The sequence below is a fragment of the Doryrhamphus excisus genome, chromosome 14 (genome assembly GCF_030265055.1).
Source record: "Doryrhamphus excisus isolate RoL2022-K1 chromosome 14, RoL_Dexc_1.0, whole genome shotgun sequence".
Classification (NCBI taxonomy): Eukaryota; Metazoa; Chordata; class Actinopteri; order Syngnathiformes; family Syngnathidae; genus Doryrhamphus; species Doryrhamphus excisus.
Window position 1 is genome coordinate 6535525 of NC_080479.1, and position 19052 is coordinate 6554576.

At 46.5% G+C, this 19052-nt stretch overlaps 4 protein-coding genes and 2 non-coding genes across 19 annotated transcripts in view; 2 read left to right on the forward strand and 4 right to left on the reverse strand.

Moving 5' to 3' along the window:
- The window catches only part of LOC131101502 (focal adhesion kinase 1-like), a 28929-nt gene extending 20841 nt beyond the window's left edge, over positions 1-8088 (forward strand). For 4 of the 14 annotated variants that reach the window (XM_058046738.1, XM_058046737.1, XM_058046730.1 and 1 more), the window contains 21 exons: positions 218-235; positions 1373-1429; positions 1622-1642; positions 2186-2283; positions 2418-2502; positions 2583-2683; positions 2814-2929; positions 2996-3096; positions 3388-3477; positions 3548-3752; positions 3825-3936; positions 4012-4086; positions 4341-4427; positions 4499-4603; positions 5278-5340; positions 5432-5471; positions 5541-5641; positions 6216-6371; positions 6448-6537; positions 7033-7118; positions 7184-8088. In XM_058046738.1, coding sequence (XP_057902721.1) covers positions 218-235; positions 1373-1429; positions 1622-1642; positions 2186-2283; positions 2418-2502; positions 2583-2683; positions 2814-2929; positions 2996-3096; positions 3388-3477; positions 3548-3752; positions 3825-3936; positions 4012-4086; positions 4341-4427; positions 4499-4603; positions 5278-5340; positions 5432-5471; positions 5541-5641; positions 6216-6371; positions 6448-6537; positions 7033-7118; positions 7184-7304 — 1928 coding nt within the window. In that variant the 3' untranslated portion in view covers positions 7305-8088. The remainder of the gene's footprint in view (positions 1-217; positions 236-1372; positions 1430-1621; positions 1643-2185; positions 2284-2417; positions 2503-2582; positions 2684-2813; positions 2930-2995; positions 3097-3387; positions 3478-3547; positions 3753-3824; positions 3937-4011; positions 4087-4340; positions 4428-4498; positions 4604-5277; positions 5341-5431; positions 5472-5540; positions 5642-6215; positions 6372-6447; positions 6538-7032; positions 7119-7183) is intronic. The other 10 variants (XM_058046731.1, XM_058046739.1, XM_058046740.1 and 7 more) reach the window with 7 other exon arrangements.
- A 78-nt stretch (positions 8089-8166) lies between these two features.
- On the reverse strand, positions 8167-8239 carry trnav-cac (transfer RNA valine (anticodon CAC)). The gene has a single exon. It is a non-coding gene; the product is annotated as a tRNA-Val (tRNA).
- A 653-nt stretch (positions 8240-8892) lies between these two features.
- rplp1 (ribosomal protein, large, P1) lies at positions 8893-10032 on the reverse strand. Its single transcript, XM_058047133.1, has 4 exons — positions 9815-10032; positions 9313-9387; positions 9105-9225; positions 8893-9021 (listed from the first exon to the last, which is right to left on the reverse strand). The coding sequence occupies exons 1-4, from the start codon at positions 9884-9886 to the stop codon at positions 8939-8941; spliced, it is 351 nt and encodes a 116-aa protein (XP_057903116.1). The 5' UTR covers positions 9887-10032; the 3' UTR covers positions 8893-8938.
- Positions 9920-11191, forward strand: LOC131102173 (uncharacterized). The gene is made up of 3 exons (XM_058047679.1): positions 9920-9969; positions 10018-10200; positions 10527-11191. Exons 1-3 carry the CDS (start codon positions 9920-9922, stop codon positions 10915-10917), a joined length of 624 nt encoding a protein of 207 aa, XP_057903662.1. The 3' UTR covers positions 10918-11191.
- Positions 11192-11304: 113 nt separating this feature from the next.
- Positions 11305-16405, reverse strand: clptm1l (CLPTM1 like). The gene is made up of 18 exons (XM_058046936.1): positions 16113-16405; positions 15553-15775; positions 15389-15483; positions 15125-15314; positions 14851-15038; positions 14697-14775; positions 14485-14602; positions 14318-14412; positions 14149-14233; positions 13860-13963; positions 13660-13725; positions 13064-13114; positions 12904-12986; positions 12805-12839; positions 12686-12741; positions 12566-12610; positions 11804-11919; positions 11305-11744 (listed from the first exon to the last, which is right to left on the reverse strand). Exons 2-18 carry the CDS (start codon positions 15715-15717, stop codon positions 11660-11662), a joined length of 1656 nt encoding a protein of 551 aa, XP_057902919.1. The 5' UTR covers positions 15718-15775; positions 16113-16405; the 3' UTR covers positions 11305-11659.
- A 305-nt stretch (positions 16406-16710) lies between these two features.
- Positions 16711-16782, reverse strand: trnah-gug (transfer RNA histidin (anticodon GUG)). The gene has a single exon. It is a non-coding gene; the product is annotated as a tRNA-His (tRNA).
- Positions 16783-19052: the final 2270 nt, after the last annotated feature.

Below are 19052 nucleotides of genomic sequence, written 5' to 3' on the forward strand. Positions count from 1 at the left end.
GCACTGGAAGCCACAGTGGCGTCTAAACGCTCTTTCCACTCGCCGTCCCCCTCCCAAGTTAACACATTCATCGTCTTAACTTACTGCTGGCTGAAGCCTTTTTTTGGCTTTGCAGGCTGTGGTGCCACAGCAGCCATCTTGTTGTAACCTCTGCTCTCTCTCGCTCTCTCTTCTAATCTGCTTTCCTGTCTCTTGCATGCTCTCCTGGACCTCGCAGAAGTTCTTAGCGGGGATGGTAACGTTATCAATCTTTCTTCTTTCATGGTGCCCCAGCTGAGTGCACCCTTCTGGGGGGGTTATGCATGCATTCCTCCTTTTAGCCGCAACAACACTATGTACTGTATCTTGCATCTTTAAATTCCAGTATGCAGATGAATGTTGGTCATGTTTCCCGTGCTATTTCTCTTTAAGGGAATTCCTCCAAATGCTTCTCACTCTCCTCATGCAGACACACAATCATGCACACGTGGCCCGACTGTCATATATTCATGCGGGGAGAGGTTTGCATTCCATGGCTATAACGGGCAAACTGGAACACACTCACTCACACTTAGCCTCCACTTAAAAGTGCTCCAGCACGTTGTATAACACTTTTACAGCTAAAAGTACACAGCCCGACCCCCCCCCCCTTTTTTTTTTAGTATCACTGACAGTATAGCTTTGAGTATTGCGCAATGGTTAATGTTTCTGGTAGTGAAGTGAAAATGTCCTTTCATTCATTGACTTTATAGAATGATTCTATTCCTGTGGGATGCAGCGCTGTAGGCTATTTCATTAATGTTTTGTGAGCCAGTGTCATGTTCCTGTCCACGTTTCTGTAGTCACTCAGCCCCCATGCCGCTACAGGAGTGCTGATAAACTGGTGTCCAGTCTTCCCACAGCGCCTGATGAGTCCTGTGCAAAGTGGTGCTGGACAGCAGATGTTCCACTCGTGTTGCTAGCAGCTGTCCCCGTGCGCCCTGATTTTATTTTAAACACCGCCATCTGGTTAGGAGAGATCCGTCCATCCTTCCCTCCCTCCCTTTTTTCTTCACTCCCTCCCTCCTCCTCCTTCTCTGTCTGTCCTCAACTTGCAAACATCTCTTTGGGTCTGCTGCCTTTTTCTTTCTTTTATCTCCTTTTCCACTCTTTCCGCCCTCCTCTACCCCGACCCCACCCATTATCATCTCCTCCATCGCATCGCAACCCAGCTGCTCTCCACCAGGCGGGCGGACACACCGAGCCGTGTCTGTGTGTGTGTGTGTTTGTGTGTGTGAGAGTTGCATGGGTGCCGCTTTGGGCAGGAGTTCTCCAAAGAGTGAGACTTTTTACAGTGATGGCTTGCCCCTTCCTTTCCATTGACAAAGTCTTCATTGTCATCCCCACCTTGCAGAAACTGATGACTACGCCGAGATAGTTGACGAAGAGGACACTTACACCATGCCCTCCAGTAAGTCTGTGACTAGCGCATGGCTGTCCCGCTGTCAGCCAGTCTGCTCCTCTCTCAGTATCCGCTACATCCCTGTCTCCTTGCTACACGTTTTCCAACACAGAGCATGCATGTTCGTCCTTCCTGTCTTTCTCACTTTTCACCTTCCTGTCTTCCTCTTCTCTTTCTCCCCTCCACCCGTGGCCAACGCAGTGACCTATGGAATAGTGGAAGGTAAAACCAAGCTTCAAATGCTCTTGTGGATTTTTCTTTGCCAGACAAAAAGCTAATATTTTATTGTAGCATAGACTCGGATTCCATATGCACAGCCTTTAGGGAAGTTTTGATGTAATTACGGAGGAAATGCAGGGCATTTTCGTAAAGCTGAAAGCTCAATATTTTAACGTCACATTTTGGGATCAACGTGCAGAGATATGAGGCAACTACCTGAAAAGGAAAGGTTCATTTTCATCTCCAAGAGACAAAGTAGTGCTGCATGCCTCTGACAGACTTTGTCTTTCCGTCTTTCCCGCATGTCAGCATGTCCGGCATTCAAGCTTAGCGTTGGAAACTATTGTTGAGATTGGGGGGCTAATAATTGTCTGGCCAAGAAAAATTGTTTTTATTCCTCAATACGTTATTTCAACTGCTGCTAGCTCTATTTTATTTGACGTTGCCTCTTCTCTTTTTGCACATGTAGAATGGGTAGGTGGTTAGAACACAAGCTTATGAAATGCTGCCTTTCAGCATTCTCATGATTTCATTTGTCCTTGGAAGCGCGGGACTACGAGATCCAGAGGGACAGGATCGAGTTGGGTCGCTGCATAGGAGAGGGTCAGTTTGGAGATGTCCACCAAGGAGTCTACAACATCCCGGTAGGTACCTGTATCTACCTCTGCATGCGCTGCAAATCCTTGCTGTTGTACTGTACTGTTGTTCATAAACGAGCATGTGGCCTTTTCCTTTCCACTTTGGCTTTGATTGGTGGAACGCCGCTGTTGTTGTGCAGGACAAGCCGTCCCTCGCCGTCGCCATCAAGACGTGTAAGAACTGCACTTCAGACAGCGTCAGAGAAAAGTTCCTGCAAGAAGCACGTAAGGTTGCACCCCCCTGTGCTTTTTGCTTTTGGCTCTCCTTTGCCAAACACCAGTCTCCCTCCACACGTGTCCTGCAGTGACCATGCGCCAGTTTGACCACCCTCACATCGTCAAACTGATCGGTGTGATAACGGAGAACCCGGTGTGGATCATCATGGAGTTGTGCACACTCGGAGAGGTGGGTCCAAAGCTGTTCTTTGCACGCTATAGAATGGCATTTTTTACAAAATGTATTTAATATACGAGTGCTGTTTTGTGAAATGTGACGTAAACAAAGCTTAATCAGAGGGTCTTCTCTCCCCAAACAGCTGCGCTCCTTCCTTCAGGTGAGGAAGTACAGTCTGGACTTGGCCACTCTCATCCTGTTTGCCTACCAGCTCAGCACCGCCCTGGCTTATCTGGAGAGCAAGCGCTTTGTGCACAGGTAAACCCGTCCTTCTATCCAGCATGCTCGCCTTGGGCATCTCAAGCATCATCTTCCGCCTCTCAGGGACATAGCCGCACGCAACGTGCTGGTGTCATCGGTGGACTGCGTGATGCTGGGGGACTTCGGTCTGTCGCGCTACATGGAGGACAGCTCTTACTACAAAGGTGAGTGTCCCACAACGCACCATTGGCGGTGTTTTGCCAAAATCCAGCCTTGATGCCGGAACTCCAGCTCTGCTGCCGTCTTGAAATCTGGACCCTTTGAGGGCCGCTTTTCTCAGTAGAGCAAACAAGTGCTCCCCTTTGCTGATGAATAGGCTTCAGAGACACCATTCAGAGGCCATGTTCGCATAACAGGGGAGCTTTTCACGCAGAAGCAACCTACCCCACTTCAGTGGGACCTTTGCACCAAGATTCAGCAGCTATTTGAAAGGCACTTCCTGTGTGTCTACACAGCCTCCAAAGGGAAGCTTCCCATAAAGTGGATGGCGCCCGAGTCCATCAACTTCAGAAGATTCACCTCCGCCAGCGACGTCTGGATGTTTGGTGAGCCAGCCTCTCATTTGCATCCCATGAATCCAAGCGCCGACGTCACTTCTTGCCGTCTCCTTCGAAGGCGTGTGTATGTGGGAGATCCTGATGTACGGCATAAAGCCCTTCCAAGGGGTGAAGAACAACGACGTCATCGGCAGGATCGAGAACGGAGAGCGGCTGGCCATGCCCCCACAGTGCCCGCCCACCCTTTACAGCCTCATGACCAAATGTTGGTCATACGACCCCAGCAAGCGGCCGCGCTTCACCGAACTCAAAACGCAACTCAGGTAATCCTCTCGCCACGGCGTGTAAGCCCGTGTGGGAAAGCATCAGTACGACTGCTGTCGATGCTCTCGTAGCGCCATCCTGGAGGAAGAGAGGCTTCAGCAGGAGGAGAGGCTGAGGATGGAGATGAGAAGACAAGTCACAGTGTCTTGGGACTCTGGTGGTTCAGATGAGGCTCCGCCCAAAGTGAGACTCCTTCTGAACTTTGTGTACTTCTTCTGTCCGCTATGGAACGCAAACAATTTTCCATTTGACTTGCAGCCCAGTCGACCCGGTTACCCCAGCCCCCGCTCCAGTGAGGGCTTCTTCTCCAGTCCGCAGCACAACCACTTGCAGGTACACACACATACATCAGCATACCCTAGGGAGACCCTCAGATAGGATTTACTCCTGTGTGTCTTTTTGCAGTCACTGCCTGGCCTTTTTTAGTGGACAGCTATTTGTTTCTAATGCATTGACCATAAGTACTGTATGTCGTTACAGATCGTTAAATCATTCTCGTGTATTGTATTTGCTACCAGTGCTGTTGTCACTAAAGGTCTTGTTTCAGCATGGTTTTGCATCTCTTGCTCACATTTGTCCACCACCAGCCCACGGCCCACGGCGGCTTCCCTGCCGGCGATTCCTGGAACCAGCACAGACCAGAACATCCGGTGCTGTGGAGCCCCAACATGGAGGTACGGCACGGCGGGTGGTGGAAAATGAACCAAACATGGTGACGTTGAAAGACAAAGATGCATTGCTGCAGGACACAGGATGCGTGGGCCAAGCCCTCATGGAGGAGAGGCTGATGATGCAGCAGCAGCAGATGGAGGACGACCAGCGATGGTTGGAGCAGGAGGAAAGCTTCATGGTAACGTGTGGTGGTCAAAATGCTAGCGTACATCCTCAATGTTTTATCGTCTTTACCAACTCAGGGTGTTCCGCTTGAGGATGGCCATGTTTTTCAACTAATCTTGCTCAAATGAAACGCCACTATGTCCCCTAAAGGTGTGTAGCGAATGTAGTGTGGATTCAACTTAACACCCTAAACCTACACACGGACACCTCCAGGCCAGAGTGGAAGGCTCCATTAGATAATGGCGCCACCATGTGGATAATGGCGCCACCATGTGGTGGATTTATCAGAGAAACAATAGCCGAGGAGGTGTCCATGTTGTTGTGTGTGTGTGTGGATTCAGGAGTAGAGAAGCACTTGTTGACGTTGAGGAGTTTAGCTAGGTTGTGATTGGCGGAGCCCACAGTGGGCTTGGGAGACGGGAAGTGGGCTCGGGAGGAGGCGTGGATGGAAGGAATGAGAGGATGCTAAATGAGGCGGTGTGTCTCCCTTGGAGCTGGAAAATAAAGCCTCCTTTTCTGTCGCCTACTTCCTTTCTTGTGGGAATACTTCTCCCAAATGTAACTGTTCAAGGCGTGTGTCAGCACAACGGTAGGCGGAGAGGGAGGGAGGAGGCCATTGAGTTGAATTCCACGCCTGGCATATTGTTCATCAGCTGCGTGGCTCATAAGAGTGTTGTTCTGCTGCAGAAGGCCGAGTCCAGGAACAGTCGAGGAAGCATCGACAGAGAGGACGGCAGCCTCCAAGCGCCGGTCTGTGCTTCACACGCTTTCCTCCAATCCCCCCCCCCGCCCCATCCATCCCCCCGCCGTTTGCGTGACACTGTGTTTGTGTGTGGTACAGGGTGGCAGTCAGCACATCTACCAGCCCGTGGGAAAAGCAGGTGACTGCTCCAGCTGACTCTCGCCTCACATATCCACACGCGCTGGCTTTAACCGTCTGTCTCTTTAAGACCATGTGGCCCCGCCTAAGAAGCCGCCCCGCCCCGGAGCGGGCAACCTGGCCAACCTGGCCAGCCTCTGCCCCGTGGACAGCTACAACGAAGGCGTGAAGGTACGCACCCGACGGTCCTGCTAGCGGCGTCTTAGTAGCGCTGTGTCACGCTAACGTGCTGTCCCTCGCTCTCTCCCCCCACCGCCGCCCTGCCTCCCCACCGTAGCCGTGGAGGGTAAGATGACCCGTGCGTCCCTTGTAGACATCTAGTTGGCTCAGTCGGCCACAGTAGCTCCGCAACAGTGTCCTTAAAGGTCCCCTATTATGTCATATCTCCTCCATCCGCTTGGTTTGCTGTGGACCTTTTGAAGGCCTTCCACGACGTCATGGCGCTTGATGAGCTCGCTCCGTCACAGAAGACCAAAAAAAACAGGCTTTGCTACAAATCTGAGAATTATCTACAAACGTGGGAAACAACACAGCATGTTCCAGTGTCCACGCGCTTCCGATGCTGTTCCATCCTTTCTTTTGGAATAATATGGGACCTTTACCGAGGCTTATCGACATCACAGTAGAACGTCTTGATGGGTCTACACATCTAGATAGCTCTCCGCTGCCATCCAGTGTGCAGTCCGTGGAAGTGCAGTGGCTGGCTGCTTGATTAAAACTCAAAGGTCTCTGTCTCACGGTCCAGTTGCAGCCCCAGGAGATCAGCCCGCCCCCCACCGCCAACCTGGACCGCTCCAACGACAAAGTCTACGAGAACGTGACAGCCCTGGTCAAGTCCGTCATCGAGATGTCCAACAGGATCCAGCCCGCAGCCCCCGAGGAGTACGTCCCCATGGTCAAGGTATAAGGGGGCGGGGCAGGGTCGTGATTGGCAGACAGCCAGGTGCATGTCCGCTAAAGACCGTGCGTGTTTGCAGGAGGTAGGGCTAGCGCTGCGGACTCTGCTGGCCACGGTGGACGAGACCATTCCTGTGCTGCCTGCGAGCACCCACAGAGAGGTCAGAGAGGTCAGAGAGGTCAATGTGGTAAACACCACGTCGCTAACGTGTAGCCGACTATCCACAGGGAACAAACGTCCAAATATCAGTTGTGCTTTCTTTGGCTTGCATCCAACATCATTGTCTTCACTTAAAGATCTGTTTCATCACTTCAAGAGAAAATTATTTTTTTTTAATTTGTACAACATTTTGTTTACATTTGGATTTCATATAATGACAAAATATACACATATTTAGATACATATGAGTATGTAGAAAAATAAGAAAATATATATCTTTGTCGATTAATATTTGTATGCATAATGGTATTAATTTGTAGAATATTTTGTCCGTATATCATTCTATTTTTCATGTTGAAAAACACCATGAAATATGGCAGAGTATAAAATGTAGTACTATATTTTAAGATACAGTTTGTATTATTGGTTTATTCATTTATTATCATTTTATTCATTTTTGTAATTGAGAAATAAATGGAGAATAAAAGTGAATTGTTTTTTCCAGATCGAGATGGCCCAGAAGCTGCTGAACTCCGACCTGGCGGAGCTGATTGCCAAGATGAAGCTAGCTCAGCAGTACGTCATGACGAGGTATGAACACGGCCCTTTTCCTCGACTTTGGCTTCCTCCGTGCTGACATCCCCCCTCAACTCCAGCTTGCAGAAGGACTACAAGAAGCAGATGCTGATGGCGGCCCACGCTCTCGCCGTCGACGCCAAGAACCTACTGGACGTCATCGACCAGTCGCGGCTCAAGACCATCACCAGGCCACATTAGCCTCCGGACAGAGGCAGGGGGTGGGGGGCGCGCCGCTGGCGAAAGGATGGACAGCGGACAATCAGACACCAACGCAAGACCTTCTTGTGAAAAACAAAGAAACACAAAAACTCCTCCTTCATCGCATATCCTTTTTCTTTGGATTTATTTAACACGTGACTGCTCGTTTGAAGGACTTGGCACGTGACCAACTGGAGGATCATGAAGATATTTCCTTTTTTAAAATAACTATACATCTATATATTCATATTTGCAGCCATGCCTCTTCATAGGATGTTATTTTTTGGATAAATCTCCCTTTACAGTTGTCATGCTTTCTTTTCTCAGGCTTTAAATGATCCACGTGGGAATTTTTACAAACATTTTGGAATGGAGAAAGGCCACTTTTCAAGTTAACATGATAAATATACAAGTAGAATCTATATTTTTAACACCTTTCCCAGACATTTGGAGACAAATGAAGGAGGTATAAGGACACCGAAAGCCATACATATCTATCTATTCACAAACGTATTGCTTGCTTTTAATGTACTCTTTAGTTTTTAGAGAATGTTGACTTCACACAGCACATTGGCAACAGCCATTTCAAAGTACCATCCAATACTGTGAATAGTACATGATTTATTTATTGGCTGAATGGATGTTTCAACCTGACAAACTCACTTTATTTCACCAACTTGTTCTTCCATTCCACTGTTCACTTTTGCCTCTGCCTGGAGGTGAGGAATTCTCTCAGGAAAGAGTTGCATGTACAGTTGCAAATAAAAACACTGTTATAATGAAATTGGAGTTTTCTTGGCCTGAAGCCGTACGTGTGTGTTTAATCCATCTAACGTGTTCATTCTTTCTAGAAAGAAAAGTGTGTTTCCGCCCGGTTTCGAACCGGGGACCTTTCGCGTGTGAGGCGAACGTGATAACCACTACACTACGGAAACCTGTCGATGATGGTGGGTATCTTACTCATTTATCAGCACGCGCTTGGCCTTAGAACGCCTGATTAGGTTTGGTCTTCGAGAATTGTTGTGTAAGAAATATATCAACTTTTGAAGATAAAATGTTCCAGTGGCACTAAATGCAGTCCTCGTAACAGCGGACTATGTCATTGACTGCCCCGCTGCGGCCAAGGTCAGTACTACACAGCACAGCGCCACTGTCCTATCCGCTCCTGTTGTGGCCGAGGGCGACCGTCCAATGCAAAACTAAACAGCGCTACAACCCATTGACTACCATCTTGTGGCCAAAGTCAGTACTACAGGGTATGACAAATACATACCCTGTAGGCGCCACATACACATAGGCGCCACGTGGTGGCCGAGACAGACACTACCAAGTCAAGCATAAACGGTGGTAGTTTCTGCGTAGGTTATCGAATACACTTTGCTGTCGTACTTTAATGTTACCAACATGCATATATCGCATTTACATCATATGCATAAGTGGTGCTTTTAGTCAAAATGCACATATTAACTTTGATTGCTTCATACTTACACTGGGATTAAAATATCACTTTCACATAAGAACTACACAAATGTCATAGCTGTGAACTCGTGTTTTTATCAAGGGGGAAAGTAAGTGCAAGAAGTCAAGATAACGTTTTTGGAATAATTTTATTGTGTTTTTAGAAAAACAGCCATTTAATCAAAAAGACCGAAGCCCATGTCATCATCGGACTCCTCTGACTCTTCTTTCTTCTCTTCTTTCTTCTCCTCTGCCTTGGCTGCAGGGTCAAAGACAATGGATGAGAGGTTAAATTGAAAAAACTGAAAACCAATTTCCCAGCAACTAAATTTGTCCATCCACCTGGGGCGTCTCCTCCAGCTGCAGCAGCAGTAGCACCTCCAGCAGCCGGGGCTCCAGCTGGGGCTCCACCTCCAGCACCGACGTTGCAGATGAGGCTGCCAATGTCGATGTTGGACAGAGCCTAGAAAACATCAACATATGTTAATTTTGCATCTTTTGTGCAAGTGTGCGCCATGACAGTTGTGTTTTCCATCTGGTGTTTACTCACTTTGGCAAACAGACTGGGCCAGAAAGGCTCAACTGTCACTCCTGCAGCCTTGATCAGGGCATTGAGCTTGTCCTCCTGAAGATACATAATGGTCAATATTACATTTACGGATAATAAAGGAATGGTACACACTGTAAAGCTGCATTCATCTCATGTTTTGGTGTATTCGTGTGCGATAGTAACATCTGAGCTGGTCCCGAGACTTGATCACATTGCGACGACTCTCGCATTTAATCATCGGAAATAAACACTGCGATTATAAGGTGGCTACTTCTCAGCTAGTTCCAATACAGCTGGTCCGAGGAGCGGTCACTCATGCTCGACGTTAGCCTAGCCTGCCATTCGGAGCTTGCATGGCGCCTTCAAACTCTGGTAAGAGCGGTTTCGTGTTTAAAGACATTTTCATGACTTTCTAATTCAAACGTGTTGATATCATTTCACTACACATTTACGGTGCATTTTCCTAGTAGCTAACATGGTTAGCATCGAGCGGGACACTTACAGTGACAGTGACTTCATCGTCATGGAGGATGAGAGCTGAGTAAATACAGGCGAGCTCTGACACGGAGGCCATCGTGGATGTTTGTTTTGACGTTTGTGGCGTCGGATGCCTAAATTCGATGGTGCTAGTCGCCGGATTGCGGGCCTTAGCTTCGGGTGAAGAACCGAGCACCTTAGGCACGTCGACTTCCTGTAATTGGAAAGGGACGGGAGGGGGCGGGAGTTTGGCATTTATAGTGTACGTCAGCTGCGTGGAAGTGACGTAACGACGCACAACCACAACGGATTCGACGTTGCCGGCTCGGGGTCGGTGCACAGACATGGCCTCGTGTACAAGTTTTTCTCTGATCTTAATGTGAAAGAATTCTACGACAACAGATCACAACAGTAAGGATAAAACATGTAGCTTTTCTACATTGAATAAATCCAAAATAATTCATTAAAATGTGACAAAATATTGTCCATGAATTTATTAAATTAATATCTTAATTATATTGAACCATTTCAAAAAGTTTCATTTTTACTTGATTAAACCACAGTGTGGTGTAAAGAATAATGTATTATTTATTATTATTTTCTTCAATGTGCAAGTGGAAATGTGATGTTCCTTATTGTAATTTTAAACTTGTACAAAATCAAACTATGACAATTACCGTTATTGAATGTCATTTTATTTGTAATTGTGTAACGGCATATGGCAAATTGTTGCACAGGTCAGCTGTTGGTTCCTGCTTCGACCTTCCGGCCTGTCGCACCCCCTCCGGTGCCGATGCAGGCAGTTGCAGGGTCATCAGCTGGAGGCCACCGTTCACAGATGTTTCGCCCCCATGCCAGTACATCTCCCGGTGGGGGGGCAGTGGCGTATGGGGACATCTCCCCGCCACTCCTTTGACGAAAGTAGCTAGCTTACTATTGCCTGGCTGTGGTTTGCAGCCAGCCACCCTGCATCTTTCAAGGTGCTCTGCCAACTTGGCTAGCACCTGGTCGTGGCGCCACCTAAACCGTCCCGGGGTCAACGCCACCTTGCATCCTGACAGGATGTGCCGGAGGCTAGCCTTGGTGGGACTGCAGAGCGGACAGCCTACCTCACTCCCGAACCACTGAGTGAGGTTCCGGGGGCATGGGAGGATGTCGTAGGCTGCTCTGATCAGGAAGCTTAGTCCACTCTGTGGTGTCCTCCAGATGTCTGCCCAGCTGATGCGCCTCTGCACAGTAGCCTCCCATCGTGTCCACGCTCCTTGGCTGCCCTGGGATATCGCCTTTATGTGGAAGTGCTCCTGCTCCACCCTGGTGACTTCGTCCACTTCCATGGTCTTCCTCTGCCTCATGGTAGCTTTGGACCAGAACTGTTGCGGCGCTGCCCAGCCTAGGCCAGTGCGACCTATCTGGGTTGACCCCATCACCTCTTTGTGTTGCAGGCTGGAGATGGTGTTAATAATAATAATTAATTAATAGTGATTCAATTGTAAATAAAATATGCTTCAAAACCAATTCACATATTTAGTCAGTTTTATTCCAGCTCATATCATCACAATTCACAGTCAAGTAACATCATTAAAAAAATTATACCAGAACAGAAAACCTTCACTGAGTTTATTTAATCTGAAAAACAAACATGTTATTTTAGAAAAATGGAAGAGAATGTATCATGTGACCGTTAATACTTGGCTTCCTGTGAGTGTGCCTGTTGAAACATCAGAGCGTCGGTGGGCAAGTCAAATCCCGCTCATGTTTGCCACTGATGCGTTGTCTTGCTTGTGAGATGTTAAACAAAAATACTTGTGCAACATTGAATTAGGCGGCAGAAATGACACAATTTCAGATCAGTACACACAAAAGTTCCTATTTAGTCCTTGTGAGTTTTCCCTCTTGGTTTGTCATCGTATGAAACGCCATATTCGTTAACTCTTGTCTTGTCCACTGGGTAGAGCCTGTGAAGGAAGAGACGTTTAGATGCGAATTGTGTATGTTAGAGTGTGTTTGTGTGTACCATCGCTGGTAGAGGTAAATGAGAAACACAACGTCGTCTCTGAAACAGGCCAGTCTATGAGATGTGGGCATGGTGATGATGAAGGCAAATACGTCATCGATGAAGGTGTTGAAAGCCTGGAAAAACAAAGGGAGAAACGATTCTGATCTTTTTTGAAAAAGAGTTTGAAATATACCAACATTTCTATCCGAAATGTTTCAGATGTACAAAATGCATACTTGTAAACAGCGGCAGTATGCTGTTGGCTGCCACCTTGTGGCCAAAGTCAGTTCTAAAAGGCAAGACTAAACAGCGCCGCTTCCCCATTGGCTGCCATGTTGTGGCCAAAGTCAGGACTACAAGGCAAGACTAAACAGCGCCGCTACACCATTGACTGGCATGTTGTGTCACTAAAGTCACTAAAACTATTCTGTTAGGTTTATTCAAAATTCAGATAAAAAAAGACTCGGATTAAGCCTTTATTCTTAGAAAATAAATATTGTAAAATGACTTCTCTCATAGTAATGCAACTTAATTTTCACCAAAATCCAAACAGGCTTTATTCGTGTAAAAATGATTTGTCTCTTTGCATACAATTCTGACTTTTTACTTACAATATTAAGACTTTATTCTTAAAGTTGTCTTAAAGTGAGTTCCCAATATTTTTAAATTGACTGCCACAAGCCCCCCCCCCCTTTTCAGTAAGGTTTTCATCCATACGGTAAATGTATGGTATCTAAATAAATTAATTTCCTTTCAGTAAATTGGGTAAAGTGTTTTCACCTTGTACATAAAGGCTTTCCAGGGCAGATGGGCCACCGATTTCAACTGTTGAAGAAGAGAATGTGAAATGTTGTAAACAAAAATCCAAAACACACACACTATTATTATTTGTGATCTGACCTTGTAGTTGACAAACAGTTGGGGCAGCATGAAGAGGAAGCCAAAGGCGTAGACACCTGCAGCACAATACATGGGCATTACATGAAATAATGGCATTTATGGTTAAACGGAGGTCTTACCGTTAACTAAGCTGTTGATGAGCCACGAGTACCAACTACAAAGTCAAGCAAAGTCAATGAGGATCATGTGATGGGTCAACCTCCAGTGTGTGAACGCACCTCTTGTATCGTAGGAAGATGAGCGCGTACAAGGCTCCCCCGAAGCACAGCGGGTAAAGAAGGTAGGACAAGTACTTCATAGCCTACCAGAAGCGACAAACGTGACCCAATGATGAAAGGCACATCTTGGTAAAATTGTAAGGAGAACACACTTTCTTACCAGAGTGTCGTACTCTTCTGTTCTTCTCTCCGACTCGTCAAGTTTGCCAAACTGTAATGAAAAACCAGGAGAAGAACATTTGGCAATATTGCATTAACACCAGCATATTTTTTCCCTGAAAAACAGTCGGAAAAAGACAGGTCGTCTTATATTCTGAGTCGCGAGAACGGTATTTTATTCCCTTTGAAAAACATCTGAAAAGATGGGTCGTCTGATTAGGGCTCCGGAGATTCATATAATGAAAACCAAAAGGTGGTGCCGAAAGACTTCTTCAGGAGCAAAACTTTTTTCCCCTTCCCCCAAAAAGGAACATAGAACGTCTTATATTTGGAGTGTGGAGATTTATACATGCAAACCTGAAGGTGGCGCCAAATGACTTCTCTCCTAAACAAGTCTGATTACCTTCCTGTGGCGTTTTTTTCCCCCTATGAAAAAAGTCTGAAAGACATGGGCTGTCTCATATTCGGCGTCTAGAGATTTCTACATGTAAAATAACTTTTCTTCCCGTCAGATATTGTCTTAAAAATCACGGTATATGGAAGGTTGTCTTCCACTGTTGGGCTTTATTCAGCACATTACGCACACCCGAAACCTACCAGGAATGTTGGTTTTCCTTCTTTCCACGACAGCTGAATCTTCAAGGCCTTTTTCACTTTCCATACCTGCAAGCACGTTCATTATTCCAAACATCCAACAGTAACATCCTACAGCACCTCTTTAAGTAGGAAACAGCATTACTGAAGAAAAAAATCCATCACAGTAAAGAGCAGCCGTGCTTTGCATACAGAGCGCTTACCTCAATGACTGCGCCGATGCCGGCGGGGATGAGGACCAGCAAGCTGGTTTGCTCGTCAAACAAGTAGAGGAAGATGACGATGGTGCTGAAGCAACGCCACAGCACTGGAAATAAATGAGCATTATGATTATTTCATGCAAACAATAAATGCATGTGTAATGTATACATGATGTACATAATCCCAAAGTAGCAAATAAATATAATTAAAAGACCTGTCGTTCCTATTTTTTTGTGTTCGAGGATCTGCTTTCTTCACTTTCACATCTTGTGACCATACACAAATACCTACCAGCTTTGCTCGACATTCCCACCATGCTTTTCTTCTGCTTCCAGAAGCTGATGTCGTTCTTGAAGGCCAGGAAGTCGAAAAGGAGCTGCAGACAAAAAAAACGAAAAGGACACTCACTTGAGCTTTTCATGAATTTAAGCTGGAGCATTCCTCTTGCAGCCACGCTCACGTGGAAGGCGGCCACAAAGAAGGTCAAGGCCAGGAAGTACAAGTTGGTGTCCGTGAAGATCCCTTTAATCTCGTCGGCGTCCTTCTCTGTGAAGCCTGTTGGCCGAGGAAGAGCGTGAGACGGGCGCCATGACGCGTGAATGCGCTGCGAGGGAGAGTGCGACATACCAAACTGTTGCAAGGAGTAGACAGCATCCTGCATGTGGATCCAGAACCTAAGTCGTCCCAAGGAGATGGGATCATAGGTGATGGTCAGGGGGAGCTCCATGGTGGTTTTATTTATCTCCTACGCACACAAACAGCAATATCTCATTTAAAATAGGACTTGTGGCTCCACACAGCACAGGACAATTTCAAGCCGTCACGTGCGTGCCTCTTACCAGGAGGTCCTTGACGCGGTTGCTGAGCTCATCAACAAACAGCAGAGGTAGATACACCATCTTCTTGCCATTTTGGAGCCTGAAACCAATATCCTCAATATCATCTTTGTCACGTTTGAGTTATTCTTTTTTTTTTTTTTTTTTACACTCTTACACTCTGAGGTATCTGTGCACGTCACTCGGAAGGGATTCCCTGTCGAACACGAAGTGGTCGCCCACAATGTTGAGCGTCAAACGAGAGCGCCAGTGAGAGACGGGCTGATCTGACATGGAGGCTCCTCCCCCTCCTGCTGTAGGAACTCCCTCACGCCGTTTCCTCTGCTGGGTCTCTTCAGCAGTGTCCTGCCCCATTTCAAGAAAAAGGGTAAAAGTCCAGAATTGTCTATGAATATTGGCTCACATTATTGCTACCATCACCTGACCCATACCAGTGTTCGATCCTCCCTGGATATGAGGGAGATTTCGGGTGGTTTGGGCACCATGTAGGTGGTGAGCTGGGCCACCAGGTGCACCTGACGTGGATCCTGCCACGGCGTGACGCCGGTCTGATGGACAAACACCAGTGCGTACAGCGTTCCGTTATTGCGCGTCTTCTTGGGCAGAGAGACGTTCACTGTCCTGAAGGATGCAGTTTATGTTAATGTTATGGGAGTATGTGATGTATTTTAGTGGGCTTGAGCTGTCCTGCAGACCTCTCAAACTTGTCTTGGACATCAAAAATCTCCTCCTTGTGGATGAGAGCGTGCCCGCCGTCTGCATTGGGCCGAGGGGCGGCGTAGATGCTCATCTGGCAAACACACACACAAATAATAGCAAACATGTCCTGCAATCACAGACAACGTTACACGTTTCTTACCTGAAGCTTGGGCATTCCTGCCAGGTACGGCGTGATGCAGTTGACGCCGCTAGGTGGGTCGCAGGGTTTGGTGTACACAATGCCGTACATGACCCAGCAGGTGTGTAGCACGTACACCACAAACACGCCCACCACCAGGGTGGTGAAGGACGATTTCAGGAACATGGCTCGACTCGCCGTTTGTAGTCGTCTTGCTGGCTAGCTGGAGGGCGGGGCCATGTGTCTGAGGCGGAGTTAGCATTGGAGTGAACATGCATGTCATTAAAACATTTGATGAACCTGATCTAATGGTTTAGCAAAAAAAAAGTTGTGTAGGTGCCGATTGTGCCAAGCTCCCAACTACGACATTGGAGAGTTTCTCTGATTTCGACTAAACAGCACAGTATTCAATCGCTCGATGTTACATAGTAGCACATAATAAGCACACAACATTTATCACAACAATGGATACATTTTAAACATGCCATGGCTTATCTAACTAGCGTGTCCTATGCATAGTGTGTGTTTATAGGCGTGTCTGGTAGAATGTTTCAGATACATAAATAAGTAACCAAACTAACCGTTTTTCGAAAGCGTCGGGCTGTCAGTGACCGGACACTCGTAGCTCTTGCATGAGCTAGCGACCGGTTCAATCACCGCGTTGACATCGTCTCTTGCTTTGCATCCCCCGCAGCGCCTCGGCTGAGGACATAATTCAGATACGAATTACCTCCTGTTGCCGTCGCTCCATCCCGGGAAGACAAGCCAGTCCTACGGAAAGGAATCGATAGTAAAATGAAAGCGTGAGGTGGATTTACGCTACTTCCGGTATGCACTTCCTGGTTTGGCTCGTTGGTCTGCTGCTGGTAACGCGAGAAATGGCGAGACTACGAGTGGTGCGGCCGTCACAGCAGGTTTTGAGCTATCTTAAAAGCTTCGGTGTTGCCACAGGAGGTAGGCAATTTCTACTTTTTGAATATTAAAGTTTGGACATGCCACTATATTACGTATTATTATACACACAGACTTGTAAATGCACACGCTGTGTAATTCATCTATTTAGTTACTTCGCCCCATGTATTTATTTTTATTTAATTGACTTTGTTTTATGGTATAATTTTAGCACTGTGCGAATAATTTATTTGTTTTGTTGTTTTGAGGTTTTCTACAAAATTAAAATGCCGTGACCCGGAATCGAACCGGGGTCGCTGCGGCCACAACGCAGAGTAATAACCACTATACGATCACGGCTCATGTCGTGGAACGGAACATTCGGCTACAAGATGAAGTGGCTACGTCATCACCAAGCGACAAATGACAGCCGGCACAGATAATGCCAGTTTGACCCAAATCTACAACGAGGCGTCGTTGAATTACAGATACATATTATTACATTAAATATACACACTTAAATATAATTACACAACATTTGGTACATCGTGGGTTCTGTGTGGGCTGCACGGCGGACGAGTGGTTAGCTTCATGTTAGCTTCATTGGCAACCCCAAATTGTCCATAGGTATGAATGTGGGTGGGAATTGTTGTTTGTCTTTGTCTTGTTTGACTTTATGCTGATTACAGACACAATTTGCATGGTGTCAGGGCTTGGCTATGGTGTATTAACTTAATACACTTAATAGTCTTAATTTTTGTCATTTTGTTGGGTGGACAGCATTCCTGCACCATTTCTAGCTGTCACTTTTGATGCTTCCACCAGCACATTTCCAAGCAGGGCAGAGAATATGCCCGCCTGCTTCAGATCCCCAAAGTAAAAAGCCGAACTCTGTGTGCTACTGAGCCTTTGGGCGGAACAGAATGTCAAGAACAGTGCAAGAGTGTAAAAAATGCAAAGAAGAATGGCACCATTTCAAAGATGGGAGCAAAGAGAAGGGCAGAATTCTCCCTGATGCATTCACAGCCCGTCGACTTGTCAGAAGTGATTAAAAGGCTTCAGCCCTTCGCATCCCCATGATGTACTTCCTACCCTCCCCCCCGGGACACCTGAGTCAAATACATTAACCAAATTGCTGAATTTCCGCTCCCCCGTGAGACAGAAAGCAGGTGGAGATCCTCGGGCAGATTCTCCGTCCTACTTTCAGGCGAAAGGTGACCAGACTTTTGCTGTCAGGCTCACTCGTCTCGGAAAAGTCATGATGGTGGAATGTTAAGATGCCTTCATTTCACATCATACTCATCAAACATCTTAACGTCTTAATGGCCCGTTTGATGAGGTGTCCTCACGGCGCTTTAAGGGATATTAATCGCTACGCCACCGCTAACTACTTTTCTTCAACAGTAATGAACTCTGCTTGAATAGATTTGTAATACATATGCCAGATTAAATAAGTTTCAGACAAATACAACACTTTCTGTTTCTCTTCTACTCCTAAATCAGTGAGAAAATAAGAAAAAAAACATGCACTCTGGCTGTGGTGCCTGTGCTGTGATCTGTCTGACAATTTCCGTCTTGGAAAAATGTTTCCTCAACCTTGATTTGATGATTCTCAAAACATTCTGGACAATTACGACTTTCCATGTTAAATCCTAACTTTTTTTTAAATATATATTTTGACTTTATTCATGTCAAATTTCTTTGTTTTAAAAAAAATATATATTTTTTGCTAAATAAAATTTTATTTTCAGACCCCCAAAAAACAAACAAACAAAAAACCTACCCGCGGCTGCACTTTAAACACACACGCTGTAGGGTTTTTAACCGAATCACCACAACATCTGGCACACACCTTTACGGGATGAGTAAAATGTGCGTAAAATTTGAGCAAGATTGGTTGAAAAACTGATAAAATAGGGATATTTCCACCACTGCATCCTTACCTGCATGCATTTATTGTTGATTCCATCTTCATATCTGTCTATATCTATGAGATAAAATATAAGATTTGGTCCTAAACATTGTTATACGTATGACTACATTCTCATTTCCAGCACCACTTATAGGTGACGCAGCAGCTTCGTGGCCCCCCTCCCGCGGACAACCTGACACTTTCGATCCCGCCATTGACCATTCCGAGGCAGCAGTCGTTTCTTTCTCTTTCTCTCGTCTCTGTCCGTCCTTCCACATTGCTCCGCCATGATCCATAATCACCCCGTGGTGTGTCTCCATTAACATCCATCACTCCTGGAGGAGTTTTGCGCTCAGGTTGGCGGGGGAGAGAAATGGACATTGAGTGGTTTCCAAATGACCTCCCACACAGAGAAAAAATGTCTCCCCATGTGCACATTTGCAAGCGTTGGGGAACATGGACAGACGTTTTGGACTTCCGGGCTAGATGAGTGAAAAGGCCAAAATATTAGCAACACCGTGTGGAATGATGCATTACTTGTATGGTCGCAAGAGGAGAAGGGCAGGTTTTGCCATTAAACGCCTGTGGCCTCAAACACTCCACACGAGTTGCTCCACTTTTGATTAAAGCTTCGCCACTTGAGCATAACTTAGTTACGGCAGCAGGACTGGCGGAAAAGTCAAAATTCTCCCTAGAGTGAAGGGTTGGTTGGATGCTG

Bases quoted from the DNA above. Each gene is read 5' to 3' on its own strand.
- rplp1 (XM_058047133.1), bottom strand. From the start codon at position 9,886: ATGGCCTCCGTGTCAGAGCTCGCCTGTATTTACTCAGCTCTCATCCTC. The intron at 9,388-9,814 runs GTAAGTGTCCCG...ATGTATCTTCAG, and splicing joins ACGATGAAGTCACTGTCACT to GAGGACAAGCTCAATGCCCT. The intron at 9,022-9,104 runs GTGGATGGACAA...TTGACCCTGCAG, and splicing joins AGCTGGAGGAGACGCCCCAG to CCAAGGCAGAGGAGAAGAAA.
- LOC131102173 (XM_058047679.1), top strand. From the start codon at position 9,920: ATGCCTAAATTCGATGGTGCTAGTCGCCGGATTGCGGGCCTTAGCTTC. The intron at 9,970-10,017 runs GTGAAGAACCGA...GTAATTGGAAAG, and splicing joins ATTGCGGGCCTTAGCTTCGG to GGACGGGAGGGGGCGGGAGT. The intron at 10,201-10,526 runs GTAAGGATAAAA...ATTGTTGCACAG, and splicing joins TACGACAACAGATCACAACA to GTCAGCTGTTGGTTCCTGCT.
- clptm1l (XM_058046936.1), bottom strand. From the start codon at position 15,717: ATGTTCCTGAAATCGTCCTTCACCACCCTGGTGGTGGGCGTGTTTGTG. The intron at 15,039-15,124 runs GTATGGGTCAGG...GAAATGGGGCAG, and splicing joins CCAGGGAGGATCGAACACTG to GACACTGCTGAAGAGACCCA. The intron at 12,840-12,903 runs GTGCGTTCACAC...TTGACTTTGTAG, and splicing joins ATCTTCCTACGATACAAGAG to TTGGTACTCGTGGCTCATCA.